The sequence below is a fragment of the Rhopalosiphum maidis genome, chromosome 2 (genome assembly GCF_003676215.2).
Source record: "Rhopalosiphum maidis isolate BTI-1 chromosome 2, ASM367621v3, whole genome shotgun sequence".
Taxonomy (NCBI): Eukaryota; Metazoa; Arthropoda; class Insecta; order Hemiptera; family Aphididae; genus Rhopalosiphum; species Rhopalosiphum maidis.
Window position 1 is genome coordinate 8,193,487 of NC_040878.1, and position 21,816 is coordinate 8,215,302.

The 21,816-nt window shown below is 25.4% G+C and overlaps 2 protein-coding genes across 2 annotated transcripts; both read right to left on the bottom strand.

Annotated features, from left to right (window-relative positions):
- Positions 1-9,725: 9,725 nt before the first annotated feature.
- Positions 9,726-11,281, bottom strand: LOC113553356 (peptidyl-prolyl cis-trans isomerase-like 3). The gene is made up of 5 exons (XM_026956655.1): positions 11,104-11,281; positions 10,468-10,542; positions 10,225-10,386; positions 10,027-10,145; positions 9,726-9,964 (listed from the first exon to the last, which is right to left on the bottom strand). Exons 1-5 carry the CDS (start codon positions 11,104-11,106, stop codon positions 9,838-9,840), a joined length of 486 nt encoding a protein of 161 aa, XP_026812456.1. The 5' UTR covers positions 11,107-11,281; the 3' UTR covers positions 9,726-9,837.
- Positions 11,282-12,423: 1,142 nt separating this feature from the next.
- Positions 12,424-18,097, bottom strand: LOC113553074 (NCK-interacting protein with SH3 domain). Its single transcript, XM_026956213.1, has 10 exons — positions 17,727-18,097; positions 16,954-17,138; positions 16,704-16,895; positions 16,470-16,583; positions 15,814-16,128; positions 15,067-15,269; positions 13,669-13,772; positions 13,384-13,608; positions 12,892-13,064; positions 12,424-12,808 (listed from the first exon to the last, which is right to left on the bottom strand). Exons 1-10 carry the CDS (start codon positions 17,746-17,748, stop codon positions 12,617-12,619), a joined length of 1,725 nt encoding a protein of 574 aa, XP_026812014.1. The 5' UTR covers positions 17,749-18,097; the 3' UTR covers positions 12,424-12,616.
- Positions 18,098-21,816: the final 3,719 nt, after the last annotated feature.

Sequence of the window (21,816 nt, forward strand, 5' to 3'; positions counted from 1 at the left end):
TTTGAAAAATACATAGTTCGGCATGCCTCTTTATATACGTATTATAGATGTGTATAATTATATTATCTTCTAAGTTCTAACTTAGGTATTGCTAAACTGTTTATATATGCGTATACACATCTGTAGTCATACATCAGTGTAGGTATATAAGTATGGATGAAAGCATATACATAATATATAGAAGTTTGGAGTATAATTTCCAATGGATTAGAATTGAGTTTGAGCCTTCAAATCAAAATACGCAAAATTATAATATAGCAATTTTATTTTGTATTTTAAACGGTCTATTTCTATAATAAAACCGTACGTTCTACGCATGATCGTCGCATTTTAAATTGTAATATAATATTAAAGTAATTAAGAGCAGAGTGCACATGCCTTTATTTTTACCTCTGTCGAATCGTGACACGAATAGTTGTGGTCAGCAGGAACTGTAACAAAAATAAAATAAAAACTATACATTTTGGAGGTTTTATTTTTATAGGAAAATCATAAGTTGTGCAAGTGAAATAGTGCAAATTGTCTATAATTAAAATGTTGAAAAAATGTTTTGGCAAATGAAAGCCAAACTGCGAAAGAAAATTAATAAATAAGTGGACTTTAACGCACTAAAACAAATATACATATACGCGACACATTTTCGAGCCAAGGGCAGTATGAGCCAAGCTTTGTACAATACATTTCACCAACACAAAGCCATTATGGCTTTTTTTTAAGTTTTTTAAATTTAATAAATAAAATATAAAAAAAAAAATTAAATTAAATTAATATTTTGGTTAAAAATAAATATTATTATTTTATATAAGTTGTTTTCATACAAGAAAAGGGATGTGGGGATTTAGCCTCAGCTCACTTTTTATTACATTTTCATTCCCCCCCCCCTAAATAAAAATCCTGAGAACACCTCTGCATTCTGCAGTATACATATACCTACTTAAACTATAGATAGTATGCAGAGGAAGTGCGCCGAACACATTCAGAATAAGTATACATTAGATATAGAACAATATGTCTAATGCCTATAATGAGCATAAATGCATAATATGCATATTAAAGGTAGAATATATCGTACATTTTATGTTGCTATCTATTCTGTTGAATGAAATTAAATTGTAGTCTGACGAATGACCTATACATAATTTTATTAAGCTTATTTTTACATGAAAGTATGGAACTAGGTGTTTATTTCCATACATAATTATATAAACGTTATTTAAAAAAAAAATTATCGAAGCCTATAGATGTTGATATTATTTAATTAAGAAAACTAAGGTTTTTATGTAAAAGATTTATTATTTTAATTAAATTATTACATTAACGTATAAACTATTAACATTTAAGACATTAAAATTAACTTTAAACCTTTTATGGAATCATTGAATCAAATTTAAATTTGATAAGGTACCTATTTATAATATAATATCTCATTTTCTATTTTAAAGTAACTAAGTTATAATTGTTTTATGGAATACTACATTATATACTTATTAACTTATTAATGTTCCATTTAAAATGGGTTTTATTTTTTTAACTGTTTTAAGTTTAAAAGTTTTTGTTTTTGTATTGTAAAAGTAAAAGTATAAAAACTGAAAGTTGAAACTGTTTTATTAGTTTGCATAAAATAATTTATATTATAACTATACATAGAATACCCTTTGGAATACCCGCCTATACCATACATGACTTTATTTTACTTTTACCAATAGATACCTCAAAAAGTCATAAATAATCATTTTATCAGCCATAACTCATAAGAAATGTAACAAAATATAAAAAGGTAAGCAAATGACTATCGTTCAGCTGTATTACATTAGGTGTCGAGTAGGTCACTAATATGGGTATGATAAATTTGAATTTACGGGCAGATATATCATTGCATACGAAAAGTCAAAAAACAATTCCGAGCAAAAACAGTCAACCTATTATCAATATTATCACAACGTATAATTCATATGTTTTTTTGATATAACTAATATATTAGGTATAGAGTCCTAAATACCTATTACTTTTAATATAACGGCAGGTTGATAAAATTTTTTCTGAAAATATTTATTATAATATTAGTATTTAATTACATATTGTAATAACATACATTTATACCATATAATCAACATCAGCTTACCTATATACATATAACTCAAAATTTAATATTTTCTCTATGCAGTAAATAGGTATACCGTAAAACAATAAAAATAGGTCCATAATGTATATAGATATTGTATTAAAATAATTAAAAAATTGTTTGCGAATTCTAACTTCAAATACATATAAAAGTAAAATAATAATAATAATATTGTGCCTATATGTATTTTTAATATTTTTATACGTATAAGAATAACTCTTGTGAATCTTGTATTACATTTTCAAGAATTTTGACCCAGCCAATAGTTTTTATCGACACTTATAGCATTGATGTTATTTATAAAAAAAACTAAAAAATATTGAAAATTTTCATGTTTATTAATGATTCGAAAAGAGTTCAACAATTTAAAATATTGGGGATTTTTTACATTTGACTTCCCAAAAATAAACATCCTAACTAAATCAAATTCGTTACTAGAAACCACATTTTTGAAAAATCGAAGAATTTTATCGACTAGGTATACTTATTATGGTTACTTTACAGACATACAAAAAACACACAAATCATTGTAAAATCAATAGGTAAATTGATCGCTCTACTTAGAATTTGAAATAAATTTATAAATCTTAGTAAATAAATTGACAAATGTTATTTTTCTAATGTAATTATTTTCATATACTTTCAATATAATAGCACCTACTCTGCAGACCTTGTTGCAATTGTTCTTATTTGATTAACATAATAATATTATTTAATTTATAACTATAGACGATCAAACACAAAGTGGTATTCTATATTTAGTGCATTTTCTCTACACTGTAAAATACTTCCTTCGATATTATAATACTATATATATTTTTGTGTTTGTTCAGAAGATATTTTGAAAATTCACTATATACGTAGGACGTATATTATTATGTACCTGCTTTAATAAGTATAATGTATATACACTATATTATGTCTATATACAGTTAGTACATAATAATATTAGCTATATTATTAAGATACAATAGGTACATAAAACATAATGAATAATTATTAACAGATATAAGTTGTTAACAGATATAATCATTAAACTACCGAAAATCTTAATAAAGAGTAAGAGTTACGTCATAAATGTGATATAATATAATATTATTTTAAATTAAAATTGAAAATATTATAAACACCTACCCTATTTAGTATTTATACAATCTGGTGACTCGTAGACAAAAATGGTTTAAAAATAAAAACAGACAATACCAATAACAAAATGTATTTTAAGTAATATTACATTAGAATATATTATATAGAGATGACGATGACTAAATGATTTCTCAAAATGTGTATTTAGAAAAAGAAATCCAAATTTTATTATTCTAAATGGGTTAGCAATTTAGTTTATTCAAGAAAAAAGCGTTAGATTAATAATTAATTAGCAGGATATTTTCATACTCTAGAGATCCCACGTATATTACGTAATAAGTTTAAAATCTTTAATGAAAACGCAATCCTTTGTTAAAGTGCTTGAGTTAATCCGTTTAACTAACTCCGTTTTACTTAAAACCTACAAGCACAACAATTTACCCTTCGACTCTCCGTACCTCTGTCTCATTTACTTTTAATTGAACGATATTTTACCAATTAAAAGTGCCCTTTTACACATAATGTGCTATAATACCATACTCAAATAAATAAATTCTACCTAACATAATATAGTGAATTGTATTTACTTGTGAAATATGTTGTGTATGCTTCTAGAGCTGTGTTATATACAATATACATTGTTAAAAAGTAAATTCTATAAATAATCGTTAACCTCGCAAATATTTTATATGTTTTTTTTTTCACTAAACTTTGTATTTCATTCATATAGTTTGTATAGGATTAATAATTACTTATTATCTATTTATATGGTATCTCATGTTTTAGTTATTATCATAAATAAATCATTTTTAATTACAAAAAATGATAATAAAGTGATTAAAATGTACACGTTTATTCAAACACATTATTATACAGTGGTCTTTAAAATTAGAATTATACACAGGTATTAAGTATTTAGGTCATACGAATGAACATATTGCATAATTAATTAACTTTGAAAATTCGTAGTTAATATACTTACCTAAGCACCTGTTGGCTGTATACTATAGTTAATTTTGTTTTAACTAAACGTTAATAAACGTCTAAACCAGAAATTAAATCGGCATAGACAATAATTATATATAAATGATGTTTTATGCCAGGTTACATGCAAAATTGATTATTTTAATGGACCAATAATCACAGACCACTAAATCATGTTTAAGAAACCATTAGCTCACTATTGGTTCATTAGATGTTTTTGTGATTATTATACATGCAACCCAGTATTAGACTTCTATAGTTATATATCTGACCTACAGCAATGTTCACTATTATAATCACAATTGATTAATAACACAAAATACAACATAATTGCGTCAAGTTATATTGCATAACTAATTACCATTTTACCAATATTCTTAAATGTTTATTTTTAATAATCTGTTAACGTTTTTGGAGTTGAAGGAGAGAACTCAATGTTCTTATTTCCGACTACGCTTAAAAATCATCATTTTTAATATGTTCCACAGAAGGCACGCTGATACACACTCCGACACTCCAGACTTAAAAGCAGAGACGATGAATCCAGAGCGAAGGAAAATTTGTTATATTTAATTCTAAAAATAGCATAGCAAAATAATGATAGGTACTAATTTCGATGTGTTAAAAAACCGTGTCGGTGCTATGCCATCATAATAACACTGCAGGTATGTATTTTTGTAGCAAAAACCAACGAAAGTAATTTTTTAAATAGTGTAACAAAATATAGTTACTTCATAATAACATATTTATGTAAGTTTTGAAGCATTAAGTTCCGGTGTTAACTTGATGGGCACTAATAAATACATATTAGATTCACCATAATTTTAAGTCTATTATTTTAAAATATACTTAATTTTATATAGATATTTAAGATATTGGTACTTTTAAACTGTTTAAGTACCTACCTATTATAAAACCTATTTAAATTTAAATTGATGCTCAAAGTTATAAATATATAAATAGTACAGTGATATATTTAGTTTTTTGTCTGTCTTAGGAAGGGGATGGGGGATATAAAATTATTCAATGGTCATAACCAATTTGAGGGGCTCTGCCTCATCATCGTGAGCGGAACTACGGCCATGACCCAAGCTAATTGGCTCCGTATTAACGTGTACAATATACATTTGCTACCTTAGAACATATTATTTTAAATGTAATAAAATAAATTACTTATGTTATACATTTGTACTGTGACAAAAAACATTGGTGTTCCCTATCGCCCTCCACCCTGTCCTTTGGATATGATAGGTGCAAAATGACTCTCATATAGTCTCATGAGTGGCCCAGTCTAATGAAAATGTCTAGTTTCGCCTATGCTCATCATCCTCTAAGTTTCCTTGAAATATTATAACTTATTAACATTCTAAATATAAAATACGTTACCAAAATGTTAATAAAAAAAATTATAGGTCCATACATATTTTCTATTTCATTTTATTATAAAAAATTATAAGTTTACATTTATTATAAAGGTAGGTAAGAAAAAATCTAATTTTCTTTTTTTTAAATTTAGATCAATGACTTCATGTAGTTCTAGTGTTACGAGGAAATGGTAATACTATAATAGGGCCTCGGTTACTTGAAGAGAAATAGTCTAGCACTAGTTATATATAATCTTATTGACCTAATAGATATATTATAATAATTATTATTTATTTATTTTAGCAATAAATACCTAAATGACTATTGACTACTGACTATTATATAACATAATATAGCTATATAGTAAAAGTATTTAGAACAGCCCATGTTTATTTTCTCAAAATGTTGATTCTCGGGGCTTATTGGGCATTATTAATATGATCATTAATTATTATTGAAATTTTCACACCACTTATCGGCGAAAATACAGCGTATTTTTCTGTATTATAGAAATATTCATTTGTGAACATACATTTTCTTAAGATGCAGAATAGTAAAAAAGAGGTCATCCATCCCACATATGTAAATATCACCACTTTTTTAGGTAAAACTACAAAAAATTCAACACGATTTCCCTATAAATTTTGTTAAGTGAGATACTCGTATTACTCGATTTAAACAAAAATTATGTAAATATAATGCTAATTTTCTTTCAATTTTTATCACACTAGATATAGATCAAAATCAAATTAAAATGTTTTCTGGTTTAATCTCAAGTCTAATAAGTTTTATTAAGCCTAAAATGTAAATAACTTGGTATATTCAATTTAAAATTTGATTGGATAAGTAAAGGTACTGCGGAGAAAAGAAAACATTTTCAGATCTTTAAAACTATCATAATATATTTTATTAAATATAAGGCATAAGCACTATCTAATATAAAATACGTAGCCTTAATTTAAAATATAACAAAATTGCGATGAACGTAGCGTTAAATAATTCAATATTTGACGGAAATTATATTGAAAAAAAGTCGTTGTCGGAATAACAGCGCTCAATTCTCGCGGCAATATCGGCAGTGTAAGAGTTAAGGATTTACATTTTTAAGCATTAAGCTCCATAACTTACAGAGGAAGCTTAAAATAGTACATTTAAAAAACTATTAAGAAAATGAAAAACTTGAAACATTATATACGGACACGATAAATAAACGGCAGAAAATTAGGGACGTTTCAAATGATTATTATTTTATTATATATATATAAACTTGCTTACATAAATAATTTCACCTAGGTATTTGAGTTTACATATTTACAAAGTAAAAACTTAATTATAATAAAAAAGTTATTAGTTTATTTGTCGGGAAATGGATAATAAACAATAATATAAATTGTGTCAATTAGTCGAGGATGACTCGACGCGGTGAATACGCCTGACACTATAGGTACTTATGCACCTATACTAGTGTACTCGATGGCACGAGATAATTGAAACAAAAAACAAAACATGTACACGTCATATACAGGGTAGTTCTCGGATAGTCTATGTATTGCTTCAATATTTGATATATTTTATTTAAAAAGCTTACGTCAAAACAGTTCGTAAATAAAAAACATCACTCCAATAAAAAATTTGATATTTTTCCCGGCCAGTTATAGTGTGGCTAAATATTTAGCTTAAGAGACTATATCTAAAAAAAAAAACACTTTTTAACCGTTTAACCGTTTACAACGAAGTGGTTTGTGTTTTAACACGGAGTCAGAGAACCACACCACCCCGTATATTATACATCTATTTTATTACACACGCCTGGAATTAAAGTCTGTCGATAGAGTGGCAGAGTGCGCAACGTCGACCGGAACCGTCCCACGGGGACGAATAAAAACGAACAAATGCACATAACACGGCCGGCGGTGTTTTTAATTAGAGAAACGGCGGCGCGTACATAATTCACAGGCGGGAAAGACGTCGGAGTCGCGATGATGATGCCCAAAACCGACACGATTCGTATGATGATATAATCATAATAATATTCTAAATTATTATTATGATTGGTGGAAATGTTTTTCGGGGTAAACACTCCCCGGGGGTGGCTTGTAAAAGTTTTGAACTGGTCGAGGGACACCGCTGACGTACTTACACTGCCTGCGCGGAGCCAAACGAGTTCACAGCAAACAACTGTATTATAGAGCGTATACGTATGCACGCTGTTGAATTTACTAGGATCGCGGCGTGGCGTCGGGAAAGAAAAACCTATCAAACTGAGCGAATATGTTGTTGGGATAAATAAAAAAAAAATTAAAAACTATTCGGAACAATAATTGCAATTGTATTATATAATATACGATACGCCAAAAATCTGCGCATATTATTACCTATAGACCAGTGGTGTTCCGTAGACTTGGTATAAGTGTTCCGCCAAAATCTTAAAATCAGTAAGAAAAATATTAAAAAATGTATATAATTACTGTTGTATTTTACGGCTGTGTTTGGGGTGTTCCGCGAAAACCTTATGAAATTTTAAGTGTTCCGTCATTCGAAAAAGATTAAGAGCCACTGCTATAGAGTATAGACGCTATAGACTATAGTATATCTGCATATATTTACCCGCTGTCTAGGACGCCCCGGACGTCAAACCATATACTCAGATAAAGCCATAAAGGGTCAATATGTTTTTTTCAACAAGTAATAGATAGTTATATTAAACCATTGGAATTATAGTGTTTTTTTTTTTTAGACGCATTTCAATCGTAAAACTAAGATATAAACACGGGTCGTAGTTACTAGTTCCTATAACTTGAAATGTTTACTTAGAACTATTACCTACTATTATTATTAATATCTATTTAAAGGTTTTTTTAAAAAACATCAAACTGAAATTTTAATTATGATATTAATTGTGGCAACTGAAAGCAACCAAATATACTATATAATTATTATATTAAATACATAAAGTTACAAAAAATTAATTTATAATCAATCATCATGTAAAATTATAAAATTTTACATAGTTGTATCATTAAAATATCATTTGACCAGAAATAAGAAGGGTCCGACATTCCAAAATTGAACCTTTTAACAAGAAACAAACTTTTTTTAATGGTTCATAAATCTAAAAAATCTAAAATTTAAATTGTCTGAAAATACCACTAAAATAGCCTAATTATATTTTAAATTATATTACATCAAGAAAATATTCATATCAGTATTTTGTGAACATTTTAAGTCTGTACTGTTGTTCATTTTTAAATTAAAACAAAATCGTTTAACTACATTTTTCAGTTTTTCTTCATATCATGCATTTTATTCTTTTGAGTTTTGATCACCTTAAGTACCAAATAAATCAAATTTTTTAACAACAATTACTCTTAAAGTCAAAAAGTGAAGCATTAAATAAATAATGATGATATATTGATACAATAAAAATAAAAATTATTTGTTATCCAATACATTCATCACTCCAATTAAAATCTAAAATGACTTTTTGGCAGTAAGTTTAAAAAATATTCTATATTATATTATTATTTATTTCAATATGGATTACTTTTGTGACAGCAGTTCTTCATTATACACATGTTCATAGGCGTAATTTGGATTAAATATAGAGGAGTGCTAGATTTAAGTTCTAGTTATATTTTAATTCATAAGTTTTTAAAATATTAACCAAATATATAAAATATATACCAATTAAAATGGATGATGCTATTAAAAATTTGGGGATGCTAGTCATACAATTTAATAGTAATACCTTCAGTTATGGGTATAAACATGCACATAAGGTAGTGAAAGTGAAATGTTGACTTCTCAATGAATTTCAGTTATAGTTGTACATAAATAATACATGCACCTAATATGTAAACCTAAGTGGTATGTTTGTAACATAAAACAAAATTGACAGATTAAGAATTTATATTTTGGAAATTAAGAAATAAAGATGTATTAGAATTATTATAGAACATATTCATAGTTTTTATTATGTCGATATGGTAAATTAAAATCAAATGACCACTATCACTTTTATTGAATTACTACAATTAGTAATAAACTAAAATAATATAATTCACTATTTCCTAACAAAAATTGTAGTTGCAATAGTTTTAACCTCCATCCAAATATTTAAAGATAATTGTGGTCTGTTTACAAAATTAAAATATGTATACAATTTACTAATCAGTCCATGCAGTTTATTATAATAACTTACATATAAAATTTGTATTCAAAATAATTTTATCACTAATTAGTAATTACACATTAATTATTAGATTCTTTTAATGTAATATTTATGATGCCAGAGGATTCGCATGAATGGAAATATATTGTATTTTCACATCAGTCAAAGGTTTAAAATTTTTTGAATTCACCGGTAATTTTTCTAGTTCATCTATAGCTTCAAATCCATCGATTACCCTAAAAAAATTATAATATTAGATTAACGTCTAGAAACCAATTTTTATTAAATTTTGTATTACCTTCCAAAAACTGTATATTTTAAATCCAGATTTGGTTGAGCTGCATATGTAATGAAAAACTGGCTACCATTCGTGTTAGGCCCATTATTAGCCATTGATATAGTTCCTCGTTCTTTATGCTAAGATTTAAAATAAAATATTATTAATTATTAGTATTTGTTAAGATAATAAATAACATAAAAATTAAAATATAATTACTTTCAAATTTTCTTTGAATTCATCTTCAAACTTTCGACCCCAAATTGATGAACCCCCTTTACCCGTATGAGTTGGATCACCAGTTTGAACAATGAATCCTTTGATGTTGCGGTGAAACGAACACCCATTATAATAGTCACTGGCGCATAATGCTAAGAAGTTCTAATTTCAAACAATAATAGGTATTAATTAAAGAACCATTTAAACATTAAGATGTATAAAAATACATAAATATACATTTACCTCTGCGGTTTTTGGACATTCTTCACAGAATACTTCAATTTTTATATCACCGACATCTGTATGTAAGGTTACAGACTAAAATACAATAATTTCTGATTAAAAAATCATAAAATAAATACAATCTAAGGATAATTTTCAATTACTCTTATAAATACGTTGATGTAATGCACTATGCCAGTGTTTCTTAAACTTTTAGAAATCACGGAATACCAAACAATAATATTTTATTATGAGGAACCCCTATCAAAATGATCTTCAAAAAAGGAGGATACTACTAAACATGAGAATAAACGGCAACAATGATAATATATCTAATATATTAAATACAGCAAAATGCTGATAAAGTTATTTATTTAGGAGGTATCATAACATTCAAAAGTAATATAATATATGACTTTTATTATAATTATAATAACTAATATTATTATTATATGTTTCGCGGAACCCCAAGGTTTCACGAAGCACAGTTTAGGAACACTGTACTATGCAATACTGCAATGGATTTTTTAATGTAATAATACAAATTGTACAAAATTTTAAATAATAAAGCGCTTATTGACTTATTATATTATACATGATAATTGGAACCATCTACAAGTGTATTAATCCACTAACAGGCTGTGATGATTGACTTACCATAATTCATAGAAGACGGATACAATTCCTGAACAACATAAACGTATCTTTCAAATATGTAAATACTAAATAGGTACAAATTATAACAAATTTATATTAACGTAGTAAATTAAAAATTATATTAACATAGTAGCAGATTAAATATAATATTCTATTTTGTTTTTGTTTATAGTATTTGAATAGTGAATACTACAACTGTGATTAGAGTTAAGCAAAAACCTACTATCTATCTGTGATAAGAAAATATCAGTGGTCCTCAAAAATTATTATTGCTATTTGCTATTGACGATTGAATTTTAAAAACTTGTCCACATTTTTACTTTGTATCCTAATTTAATGTATTATCATTATCTAAAATTCTAAAAGTACACGATTTATACTTTCATAGCCATATCGATGATAAATAGGTAACATTTTATATTCTTGGTGAATCTTCATGCATTCTATCATTATTCCTTCAAAAAATTAATTTATTCAAATTTTAAGTTTTAGATTTTTATTTTTTAGGAGTTTCTTACGGTGATATAATTATTATACAAATTTCATTTATTTTAACGACAACAAACCTGTTTTACTGTAAATTTTTAAGCAGATGATTAATTTAAAAATATTGATGAGCCTAAATCAAAATTTAAATGAGTAGATTCTAAATTATTAAATGAATAATATTTCTTAAAAATATAGCAGAAAGTGATATTTAATCTAGTACTTATTATAATTGGGCAATTTTAATAAACTATAAAATGTTAGTAAATTAATTATAAATACTATACTCTTCAAATTATAGCCTATATTGTTCAAACTTACACAAAGTACCTAAAAACACAAAATACCTATCTCAAAAACTACTCAATTGTACTTAAATCTAAATATATATCTAAATCAACATTTTCAAAAAAGTGATCTGCCTTATTTTATACCAAAAGGACATTTGGTAAAAAATGTTGCTTTCGTATATGAGTCGTTGGAATCATCATCAAATGCTTGTGGCTTGTCATCTGATCAAGCATTGTCATCCATGGATCACCTATTGGACAAATGAGAACCACTGCTGTAAATAATGTTTAAAATTTTTGTTATTATTCAGTCCATGTTTTTTATAAAATATATAATATTAGACATGAAAAGTTGTATTTATTGATATACTAAAATCTATAATAAATAATACATATCGAGAATTTATTTTTTAGTATAAGGCAAATTTAATAAACATGAATACATAATAGGTATATGTATATTATAAATCAATGAATAATATATATTTAATGTTATAACATTTTAAAATATTAAAACTTATTGTAACATACAATATAACTCTAAGCTAAAAAAGGAGAAAAATCTAAATTTTAATATTAATAAAATATTACAGAATATTTGGCACATAAAAATAACATACAGGAATAATTATCACAACATTGTTGCAAGCACATACAGCATTTTGATTAATACTCAACATAGCAAATAAGCAGACTATTACATTTTAGTAACAAATAATAATAATATTCAGACAATTTTATTTAAAAAATTCTGGACATTTTAAATAAATTTCCTTAATAATACAAACATCTTGGTCCTTTGTGCATGAACTATCATCTACAAGAATTTCTTGAAGGCAATTATTTAGATCTAATAATTTATGTCTTCGGTCTAAATATTCTGTATTAAAAATTACGTTTTTACAAAGTTCCAAGTATGAAGTACGAGCCTAGACACAATAAAACAAAACAATAATGAATTATTGACTGATAATTATGTAGCTAAAATCAAAAAATTTGTTCAATTAAATACCATTTCTTCAGATGGAATATTCAATAATTGACGTATAATAATATCAACTAAAACTTCTATATCATTAACATAAAACAGTTTAGCAGTTTTTGAGTCAGCAAGAATGTCATTCAACATTTTTTCAACTGAATTTTTTGGCTTTTTTTTCAATTTTAAAACTTGTACTGGATCCTCTATTAAAATGTATACTGTATAAGTATATATGCATATATAGTTATAAATTAAATTACACTTTGTATAGAAAATTCTATTGCAATAATTTATTCCTTAATATTTTAATTTGAATTTAGTTCACAAATAACACATTGAAGAAGAAGCAGATGAAAATGAGTATCTACTCGTCTCTTGCCACTATGTACCACTAGTGAACCATGCCCAAATTTAAATAATAAGCAAACGATGGTTGCATTGATGTTGTGTATCAATAGTATAATTAAATCTGTTTGAGTCAATGTATATTATATGTCATTGTTACAAAATTATTATACTTACTTTCAGTATTAAGCAAAATCAACAAATTTTCAGTAAGTACTTTAGCATTGTTTCTCTGGGCCAGTCCTTTTAAAGTTATATTTGATTCAATTTTTGGAAATTGAAGATTATAAGACAACAATAAATTTATCATGCATTCAGTCTTTTTTTCATCACTGGAAGATTTCTGTTCATCGTCTTCTATATCATTTAGTATTTTTGTTACAAAATCCACATTCATATATTCTACAAAATAAAAATCATTTAATAGAAACTTTGTAGATAAATTTGAATTAAATATTTTACCGAAACAAGAAATAGGTAAAGTCTCTCCAACTGATAAAATGAGTGTTAGAAATTCAGCAAGAATGAATTGTTTATTTAAATCATCTTTGTTATTTTGCATATCTCTAAACATAACATTTATTTCAAATTTTCAATATAAATCAATAGGTATACAAAATGTGTGTAAGAACAAACAGTAAAATAAACTATACATAAATATTAAATAGTAAATTTTCATTAAAAATGCTAAAACATTATAAATATATTTTATTAGCCTTAACAGTATAGTAAGAATACAAATAAATATTTTTATTATTAAATTAATTAGTATTAATGTTATATATTGAATAAACTTTAATTTCAATACTATGGGCCACGTTATTTAAGAAAATAAAGAAGTATGTTAGGTGTAAAAAAATAAAAAGTCAATAATATTTTAAATTTGAGTATGAAGTAAAATTAAATTATGACTATAGTAATTCAATAAGTTTTTTTTTTTAATTTTGCTGAGTATAAGCATGCAAAAACATTTTATAACAGGCATAATAGTTTCAATAATACCTAGTCATATTTTAAGACCTAATGAAAATAATTGTAATAATGACTTTTCATTAACAACTTATTCCAAGACAGTAAAACCAATCACCATGTATACCTTTTGCTACTTGCTTATTGCACAAGAGTACAGTGGCATGGATGCATGAGTAATATGTAAACAGGACAAAGAGAAAAATTATTTGATCATAATCATTAAAATGCAGTGTTGTTAAATGTGTATATTAGTATGGTGCTGGTGCATTTGAGTTATGGAAAATTTTTGCGGGCTATACAAATTCAAAGCACATGTTGATAACATTATATTATTATATAATTATAAGTTATGATTATTTTTTGGTCTGTGAACTGGATAAAATTTGTGGACTGCCATTTGATGACCCCTGTCATACAGCATAATCAACACTGTTATTTGATTTTAAGATTTTTTATTATGATTAAAGTGTATAACATTATCTGTGTTTATACATTGGTATTTGTACAATATTTTTATTTTTCTGCAATTTAAGTGTATTTTTAAATTGTAATAATTTATTTACTCATAATTTGCATATTAATAGAAGTATCATAAAAAAAGCCAACATACAAATACATATAATATTCCAAACTTTAAATTTGATAATTAGTCAATTCACTCTAATACTAAAACTAATAACACATGATTGATTCTACACTTCTACTGAATGCAGATGTGCAATGTTAGTATGGGTCAGAGAAAGAAAACAAATAGGTACCTAGTATTAAAACTAAATAATTTAATATAAACTATTAATTATTAATTACAAATAAACTAATATATAGTTATTAATATTAAATTATTTGAGTAGATTTTTTAATATTTACTAGAAAAATAATAATAAATACCTTGCCAATTCCATCGGCAGTATGGAATTAATTATAATTTCAACCACAACAAAATTGAGCTTACATAGTTCTGAAAATATGTTAAGCAAATGTTTTTGAATCACCCATCGTAATTCCATTTGATAATATTCTAATAAATTATTAATTGATGTATATTGATCAATTTTTAAAACATGATTTATGACCATTGGATCTGCATTTTTCTGTGAAAAAACAATTATAGCAAAAAAATATACAATGTTAATTTTTTTGATTGCTATTTTCATCAGTTATTATTAATCCTATTGTTTCCAATCATTCCAGATATATATATAAAAAAAAAATTTGATCCTTATTTAGAACTTTTTAAACCTTTTTATAAGCCGATACCCAAGTAAATTTACTCTATTAATCTAATATTCTGATTTTAAGAAAATAAAAAAAATATATCATTTGTATCATCTGAAAGTTTTTTTACTAATCATTTTTACTTCTTATTCTATTTCAAAATCTGTTAACAAAAATACAAATTTTAAATTCAATATAAAAATTATATCCAAAATTATAAAAACATTTGCTTATGATCTTCAATATAAATCATAAATATAATACAATTATCATAAATTTATTATTTAAAAAAATACTTATGGAAAGGATATAAAATAGTAAATACATACCTACACAAATTTTAAATTGTTTTTTAAAATAAACAACTAATATTATATATATTATTTAACTTGATAAATAAATAAGAATATAATTGATTACCAAGATACTCGTGAGCTCTATTAAACAGTCTTCAATTTGAACATGATCATCAAATATTTGCCATGAGCGTTGTTGCGAATCTTCTTTAACTGCTGTTAAGTATTCCAATAACTGTTGCATGCATTTTCCATCTTTAGTATTTTCTAAACATTCTACTGGCAATGTTGCACTTGTAGGTGGAAAAGTATCGATAATTTCGCGTATACTATTGAGACTAGATTTGGCTGATTCATCAACTAGATTAGACAAATATTGAATCACAACAGAGACAGCTAGTTGAGAAAAATTGTAAGACAATCCTGTATGATTTCTTACCTAAAACAGAAAAAAATATTTATTTATGTATAATTAAAGTTTTTTTAAAGAATTTTGAAATATATCAATTTGCTTAACACCTTATTTTTTAACTAACAATTACTGAACACCATTGTATAACGCTAATTTTCATAACTTTGATTTTGGATTTTTTTTAAAAATGCTTGATAGTACTATAACTTTAAAGTTTTAACATTTGTATTAATTAACATAAATAATAATGTTATAGATACTAATGATATTGACTTGAAAATCTTATTGGACTAAGAGAGCTATTCATATTAATTTAAACTATGTAGAAATAAATACCCAACAATTAAATGTTTAACATTAATTCGTACTTGCTGCACTACTTCATAAATATCTGGAATAGTTATCTCCTTTGAATTATTTGAAACACTTGTACTATTTTTAGTATTATTTAATATTTGGTCATATGGTTCAGATTGATTACCCTGAAATCATAATAAAAAGCTTGTGTTTATAATATTTATATATTTCATATTTTATAATTTTACATAAGTACCTGGGTTAACCAACATGAATAATAATTAATTTAATTTAATTAATTTTACCTTATCAAAAGTTTTACATTGTATTGGTGTATCCAGTGTATTATAAGAAGATTTTTGTTTCAATTTCTTTTGTCGTCTCAATAATGATTCATATAACTTATATTTATCGGAACAACTATCACTTAAATCAAGTTTTTGTTGAACTGTTGACAAACATTTATCTAAGAATTTTAATACATGAGTATCCTTTACCTGAAAACATTCAAACAGTTAATTAAACATATAATTAATTATAGTTTAATTTACTTACATAAATGGTTTTGACGTAATTGTATGGTACATATCCTAAATCACCAGTATGGTTGATAACTAAACACCAACTCTTTTTATCAGCGACATCTCGATAAATGAAAAATTCATCATTGGTTTTAAAGTCCAGTGTTCTTTCTGATGAAGTATCTTTGTAATCGTATAATGCTTGAAGCATTTCATAATCTAATCAATATATATCTAATTAAATTAATTTTTCCAATTTATAATTAATGCTAATAATAATATTTATTTTATTTTTAACAGGGTGATCTGCTAATTAGACAGTACCAACTCTAACTTAAGTTTTCAACATATTAATTAACAATTTTAATGAAATATAATTAATTTAGATTACTATTAAAAAATAATTACATAACAATTAACAATTATTGTATTGTTTTTGCAGAACTGAAGGATAAACAAATAGAAAAAATATTTCATATTGTAATTTATATAATTCTTTAAGTCACATTTTTAGTATTTTGAATAGAAGATATAATAACATTATTTGAAGTAATTAAGTTTGTACTAAAACTCTAGATCATAGAAACCAAAATAAATTATAAACTTTTTACATATTTAATATTAACTCTGTAGTTGTAAAGTAATAACATAATATATTATTTAACATCAAACATGTAAACAATAATTCTGAACACTAAACAGATTCATGACTATAAAAGCAATCGAAACAAAATATGTATTTGAGCATATAAGATGGTTTTAAGGTGGGAATAATTTTTATTAATTATAATTTTTTCTATAGCTTACTGCTTTCTGATGTATCGTTCATTTTTGTTGTCGGCGAAGTATAACAGTTTCACAAAGCATTAGATTATTGTGGGTTATTGACAATTAGTCCTGGGCAAAACTTTTTTTTTATATACAATAATAACCATTAAAAATATTATAAATTATTTGACATGGACATAAGCATTATAGTACCTACTACAGTAGTAGTACTACCATTTAAGTAACCGATCGATTGTGTGTACTGAGTTAAGTACCTACTAAAAAGATAAAAACCGTAGATAAGATTAGATAATTAAAAAATATTAATCTATGGATAAATCGTGATCGTAATAAACATCAATAAGAAAATGAGTGACGAGATGGGTGTTAAATTTGTGTAGCGAGTATTATTGGCCTATGGGCCATGGGGCGCATATAGATAAGTATAATCGAATTGCAGCTCAACAGCAGCAGCTGATCTAATGGTCGATCTTTATAAAACTTAGATAATAAACAGCTGATAACAGGCAGCCTGGCCGTTTATTTACTTAATTTTATTATTACAAAATTACAATAATTTACAATATAATTCAATACTTATACTTAGTAGGTATTTTGTGTTTTTAAATTAGAGCAGAGTGATTCGTTAAATAGTTTTAAAATTGTTAAATTATTATTTTTTTTTTTTTTTTTACTCGTTTTATTTTAGGAGAAAAATACTTTTATATTCAACTTCGAGGATAGTTTTCAGTAGTAAATTGAATCTAGTTGATATTTTTGTGATGTCAAAACAGAACATTTGTATCTTTTACCACCTTTTCAAGATAATTTGGAAAAATATTAAAGAAAAACTGGGATGAAGATTTTACATAAAAACAATTTTCGAAAATGAATAACCCTTTGAATAAATTTACACTTTAGAAACTTCAAATTATTTACCAAATGTATATACTTTAGGCATTTTTTTTTTACATGATGATATATTTTTTTTAATATTTCGGATTAATTTGTGCTATTTATGAATATTTAAATTTTTTATAGTATTAAGATTATTTTTGATTTTGAATTATGTATGATAACATTTTTATTTGCGAGTAAAACAGATTGAAAATTGATTACTTACACTTACTGCAAGGTTCATCATACATTAATTTATCGCAAAATATATCGAAAAAACATAGTCACGGTTTTTATTTTTAACGTTAGGTATGTAACATATGTCAAACATATGTTAGGTGTGTTCATATGTCTATGAAATTTATCAAAATCAAAAAAATGAATAAATTAGTATATTAGGTATTCAAACTATTATTGCTAAGGCTAACACTAATAACACATAAAAATTATTAGAACATTCTTCATAAGTTTTTGACAATATAATAAAGTATAAATATATTTTAAAAACTAGGTAAACGGTATACTATTTAAAAGTAATAACTTGCAAGTGAATCCATATTACTTATTAGTAGGGCTGGAATTTCGATGCACTTTGCATTTTTTTCTGAAGCTTTCTGTACGATGCTCGTTTTGTTACAGATATGTTTTAGGTATTTTTAAATTAGAATAAGAAATTTTATTTTGCATTTTTTACAATTTTTGATTTTAAGGTCATTTTTTAAAATTTTTAGGACATTTTAGGGGTTTTTAAGTCATTTTTGGTGTTTTTGAATCTAAAATTAAAGATTATAGATTATAGATTTATAATATAAAATATTTATATGCTAACAATATATGAAAAGGAGCTTTTTTATCTACAAAAACTTATTGGTGGACAACAGGAGAGCATTTCTATTTGAAAACCTGAAGCACGCTCTCGTGATTCAGTGTAACAATAAAGAATTATTATTTATTTATTATTATATTATTAATATATGAAGTAAAATAAAATATTTATGTACATGTAATGTAATTTTTTTAAACTTTATGCTATTTTAAATAAATTTTGAAGACATTTTTTTAAGTTTTTTAAGTCATTTTTGCATTTTTTAAGGTCATTTTTCTTGATTTTTAAGGACATTAAAATCCCAGCCCTACTTATTAGGCATTGCTTTAGCATTAAATTATGTAAATCAATAGGTAAAATGTACTTATTTAGTTACGATTAACAGATTACTGACTCATCATTTACATTGATGTACTTCAATTATTCAACGTACGAGCAAATTACTGTTTAGTGTTGAGTACCTATACGGCTATACATATTATATTATATTATTAGAATAGCCTGCAGTATATATACTACGACTATTGTTTATTATATAATTGTACTTGGATTGCGATGTAGATATTTAAAACAGTCAGTCAGTCAGATCTGCATTTTGAATATAAATTTAAATCCATTTATTTATTTATGTATTATTGGTTTAATAACTTACCTTGAACGCAAATCATAATAATGTCGCCATTATAATATAATTGTTCAACGTATATGCAGGTACTCCATACTCCTGTGATCTTCAAATCTTCAATACAACTATCGAGAACAATGAATAACATAGTTACTCAAATGATATAATATACTAATATATTACATATTAAATTAATGCCACAGGTTTTCACATATTATTATTATGATATAATAATATTAATTACCTATGTATGTGTCTTACTGGTTAATTGTTAGGTACTATTAAAAAAAAGCATTATTGTGTAACAAACTAACAACAACTGTTGGCTATGCAGTACCTCATCAATGATCCGAGAATTTTTTTTATAGATTTTAGAGGAAATGCTAAAAAAATTTAATTTTATCTTAATTTTTTTAAATTACTACGTCCTTGGGGACGCCCATGCTACATAATAAACATTAAAATATTGTTCTTAAAAACATGGCACGACACAAAAAAAAAAAAATCAATCTGATTAATGATATTATATTATAGCTAAAGCAGTAAAGTAAGAATTTTCAGAAAAAATGATAGAATCTTGAGTTTATAAATTTAAGAAAAATATCTAAAGGAGGTTAATGATTAGGATTTAGGACTACGATTTTTATGCATTTGCATATCTTTTTCCTGAAGTTCGAATTGATTGGTTGTCAGATATATCCACGATTTGGCTTATTCTCGGGCTAAGCCCCCTCAAAATAAATCATAGCCTCCTCAAATTGTTTTTATACCTTTATATATTTCAGGGAGCATACACACAGTATAAAAATTCAAATTATAATAGCCCCCTGCAATAATAGGCGTTCAGCCAATATAAATTTATTCTTCGATCTAATTACCGGTCGTTCACATTTGAAAATTTAAAAAAACATAAAATAATAGCATGTAATTATTAAAATTAACAATAACTAATGTCTAATAAGTAATAATATAAATTAATAGTTTAATGGAATCAATAATAATATAAACTAATATAAACTAACATTTAAAAAAAATTGTTTTTGCATATTTTTGTAAATAAAATGCATATTTTACAATTTTTTACTGCATAGGAATCCTAGCCCTAGTGATGATCACCAATTTTTGGAACTAGAGATTCTAGGGATTCTAAAGAGTGTTTATAAAAGTGATTTCAACGTTTATATTAGTCACAATGCAATCAAGGTCACCAGACATATTATGTGATATGTTCCAATATAATATTTCACACTGAATTTTATTATAAACAGCAAGTCAAGAACTTAAACTCCTCTTCCACGTTTTTCCCCAAAATACGGCTTTAATTTGTCGAGAATAGTTTTTCCCGCGTGTTTACTCGGGCGTAGGCATTACATTTATTGGCATGATAATATTACCTCCGCTAATAATGGAATTAATAACGTTCTTCACCAGATTAAAGTAATGTGCAATTTTATAGCAACACTAAATTATACAATATCACGGACTACGGTTATCCTATATGACGTTACGTTAATTTACTTGTTACTTCGTTTATTAATTTATTATGGACTATGTATTCCGAACGAGAAGACAAATTATACTTGAAGCATTCTCAAGTTCACTAAGCTCAGAAAATAGACTGTTTATAAACAGCTTTAACACTGGAATTTCACGTAAACTATTATTGCAAGTCACAAAAATATTTCAAATTTCGATTTTTCAGTTTAAATATTTAGACCCACTAGCTACTCGATATCTACTCAATCACTTATTGCAAGTCTTATTGTGATCTAATCTAACTT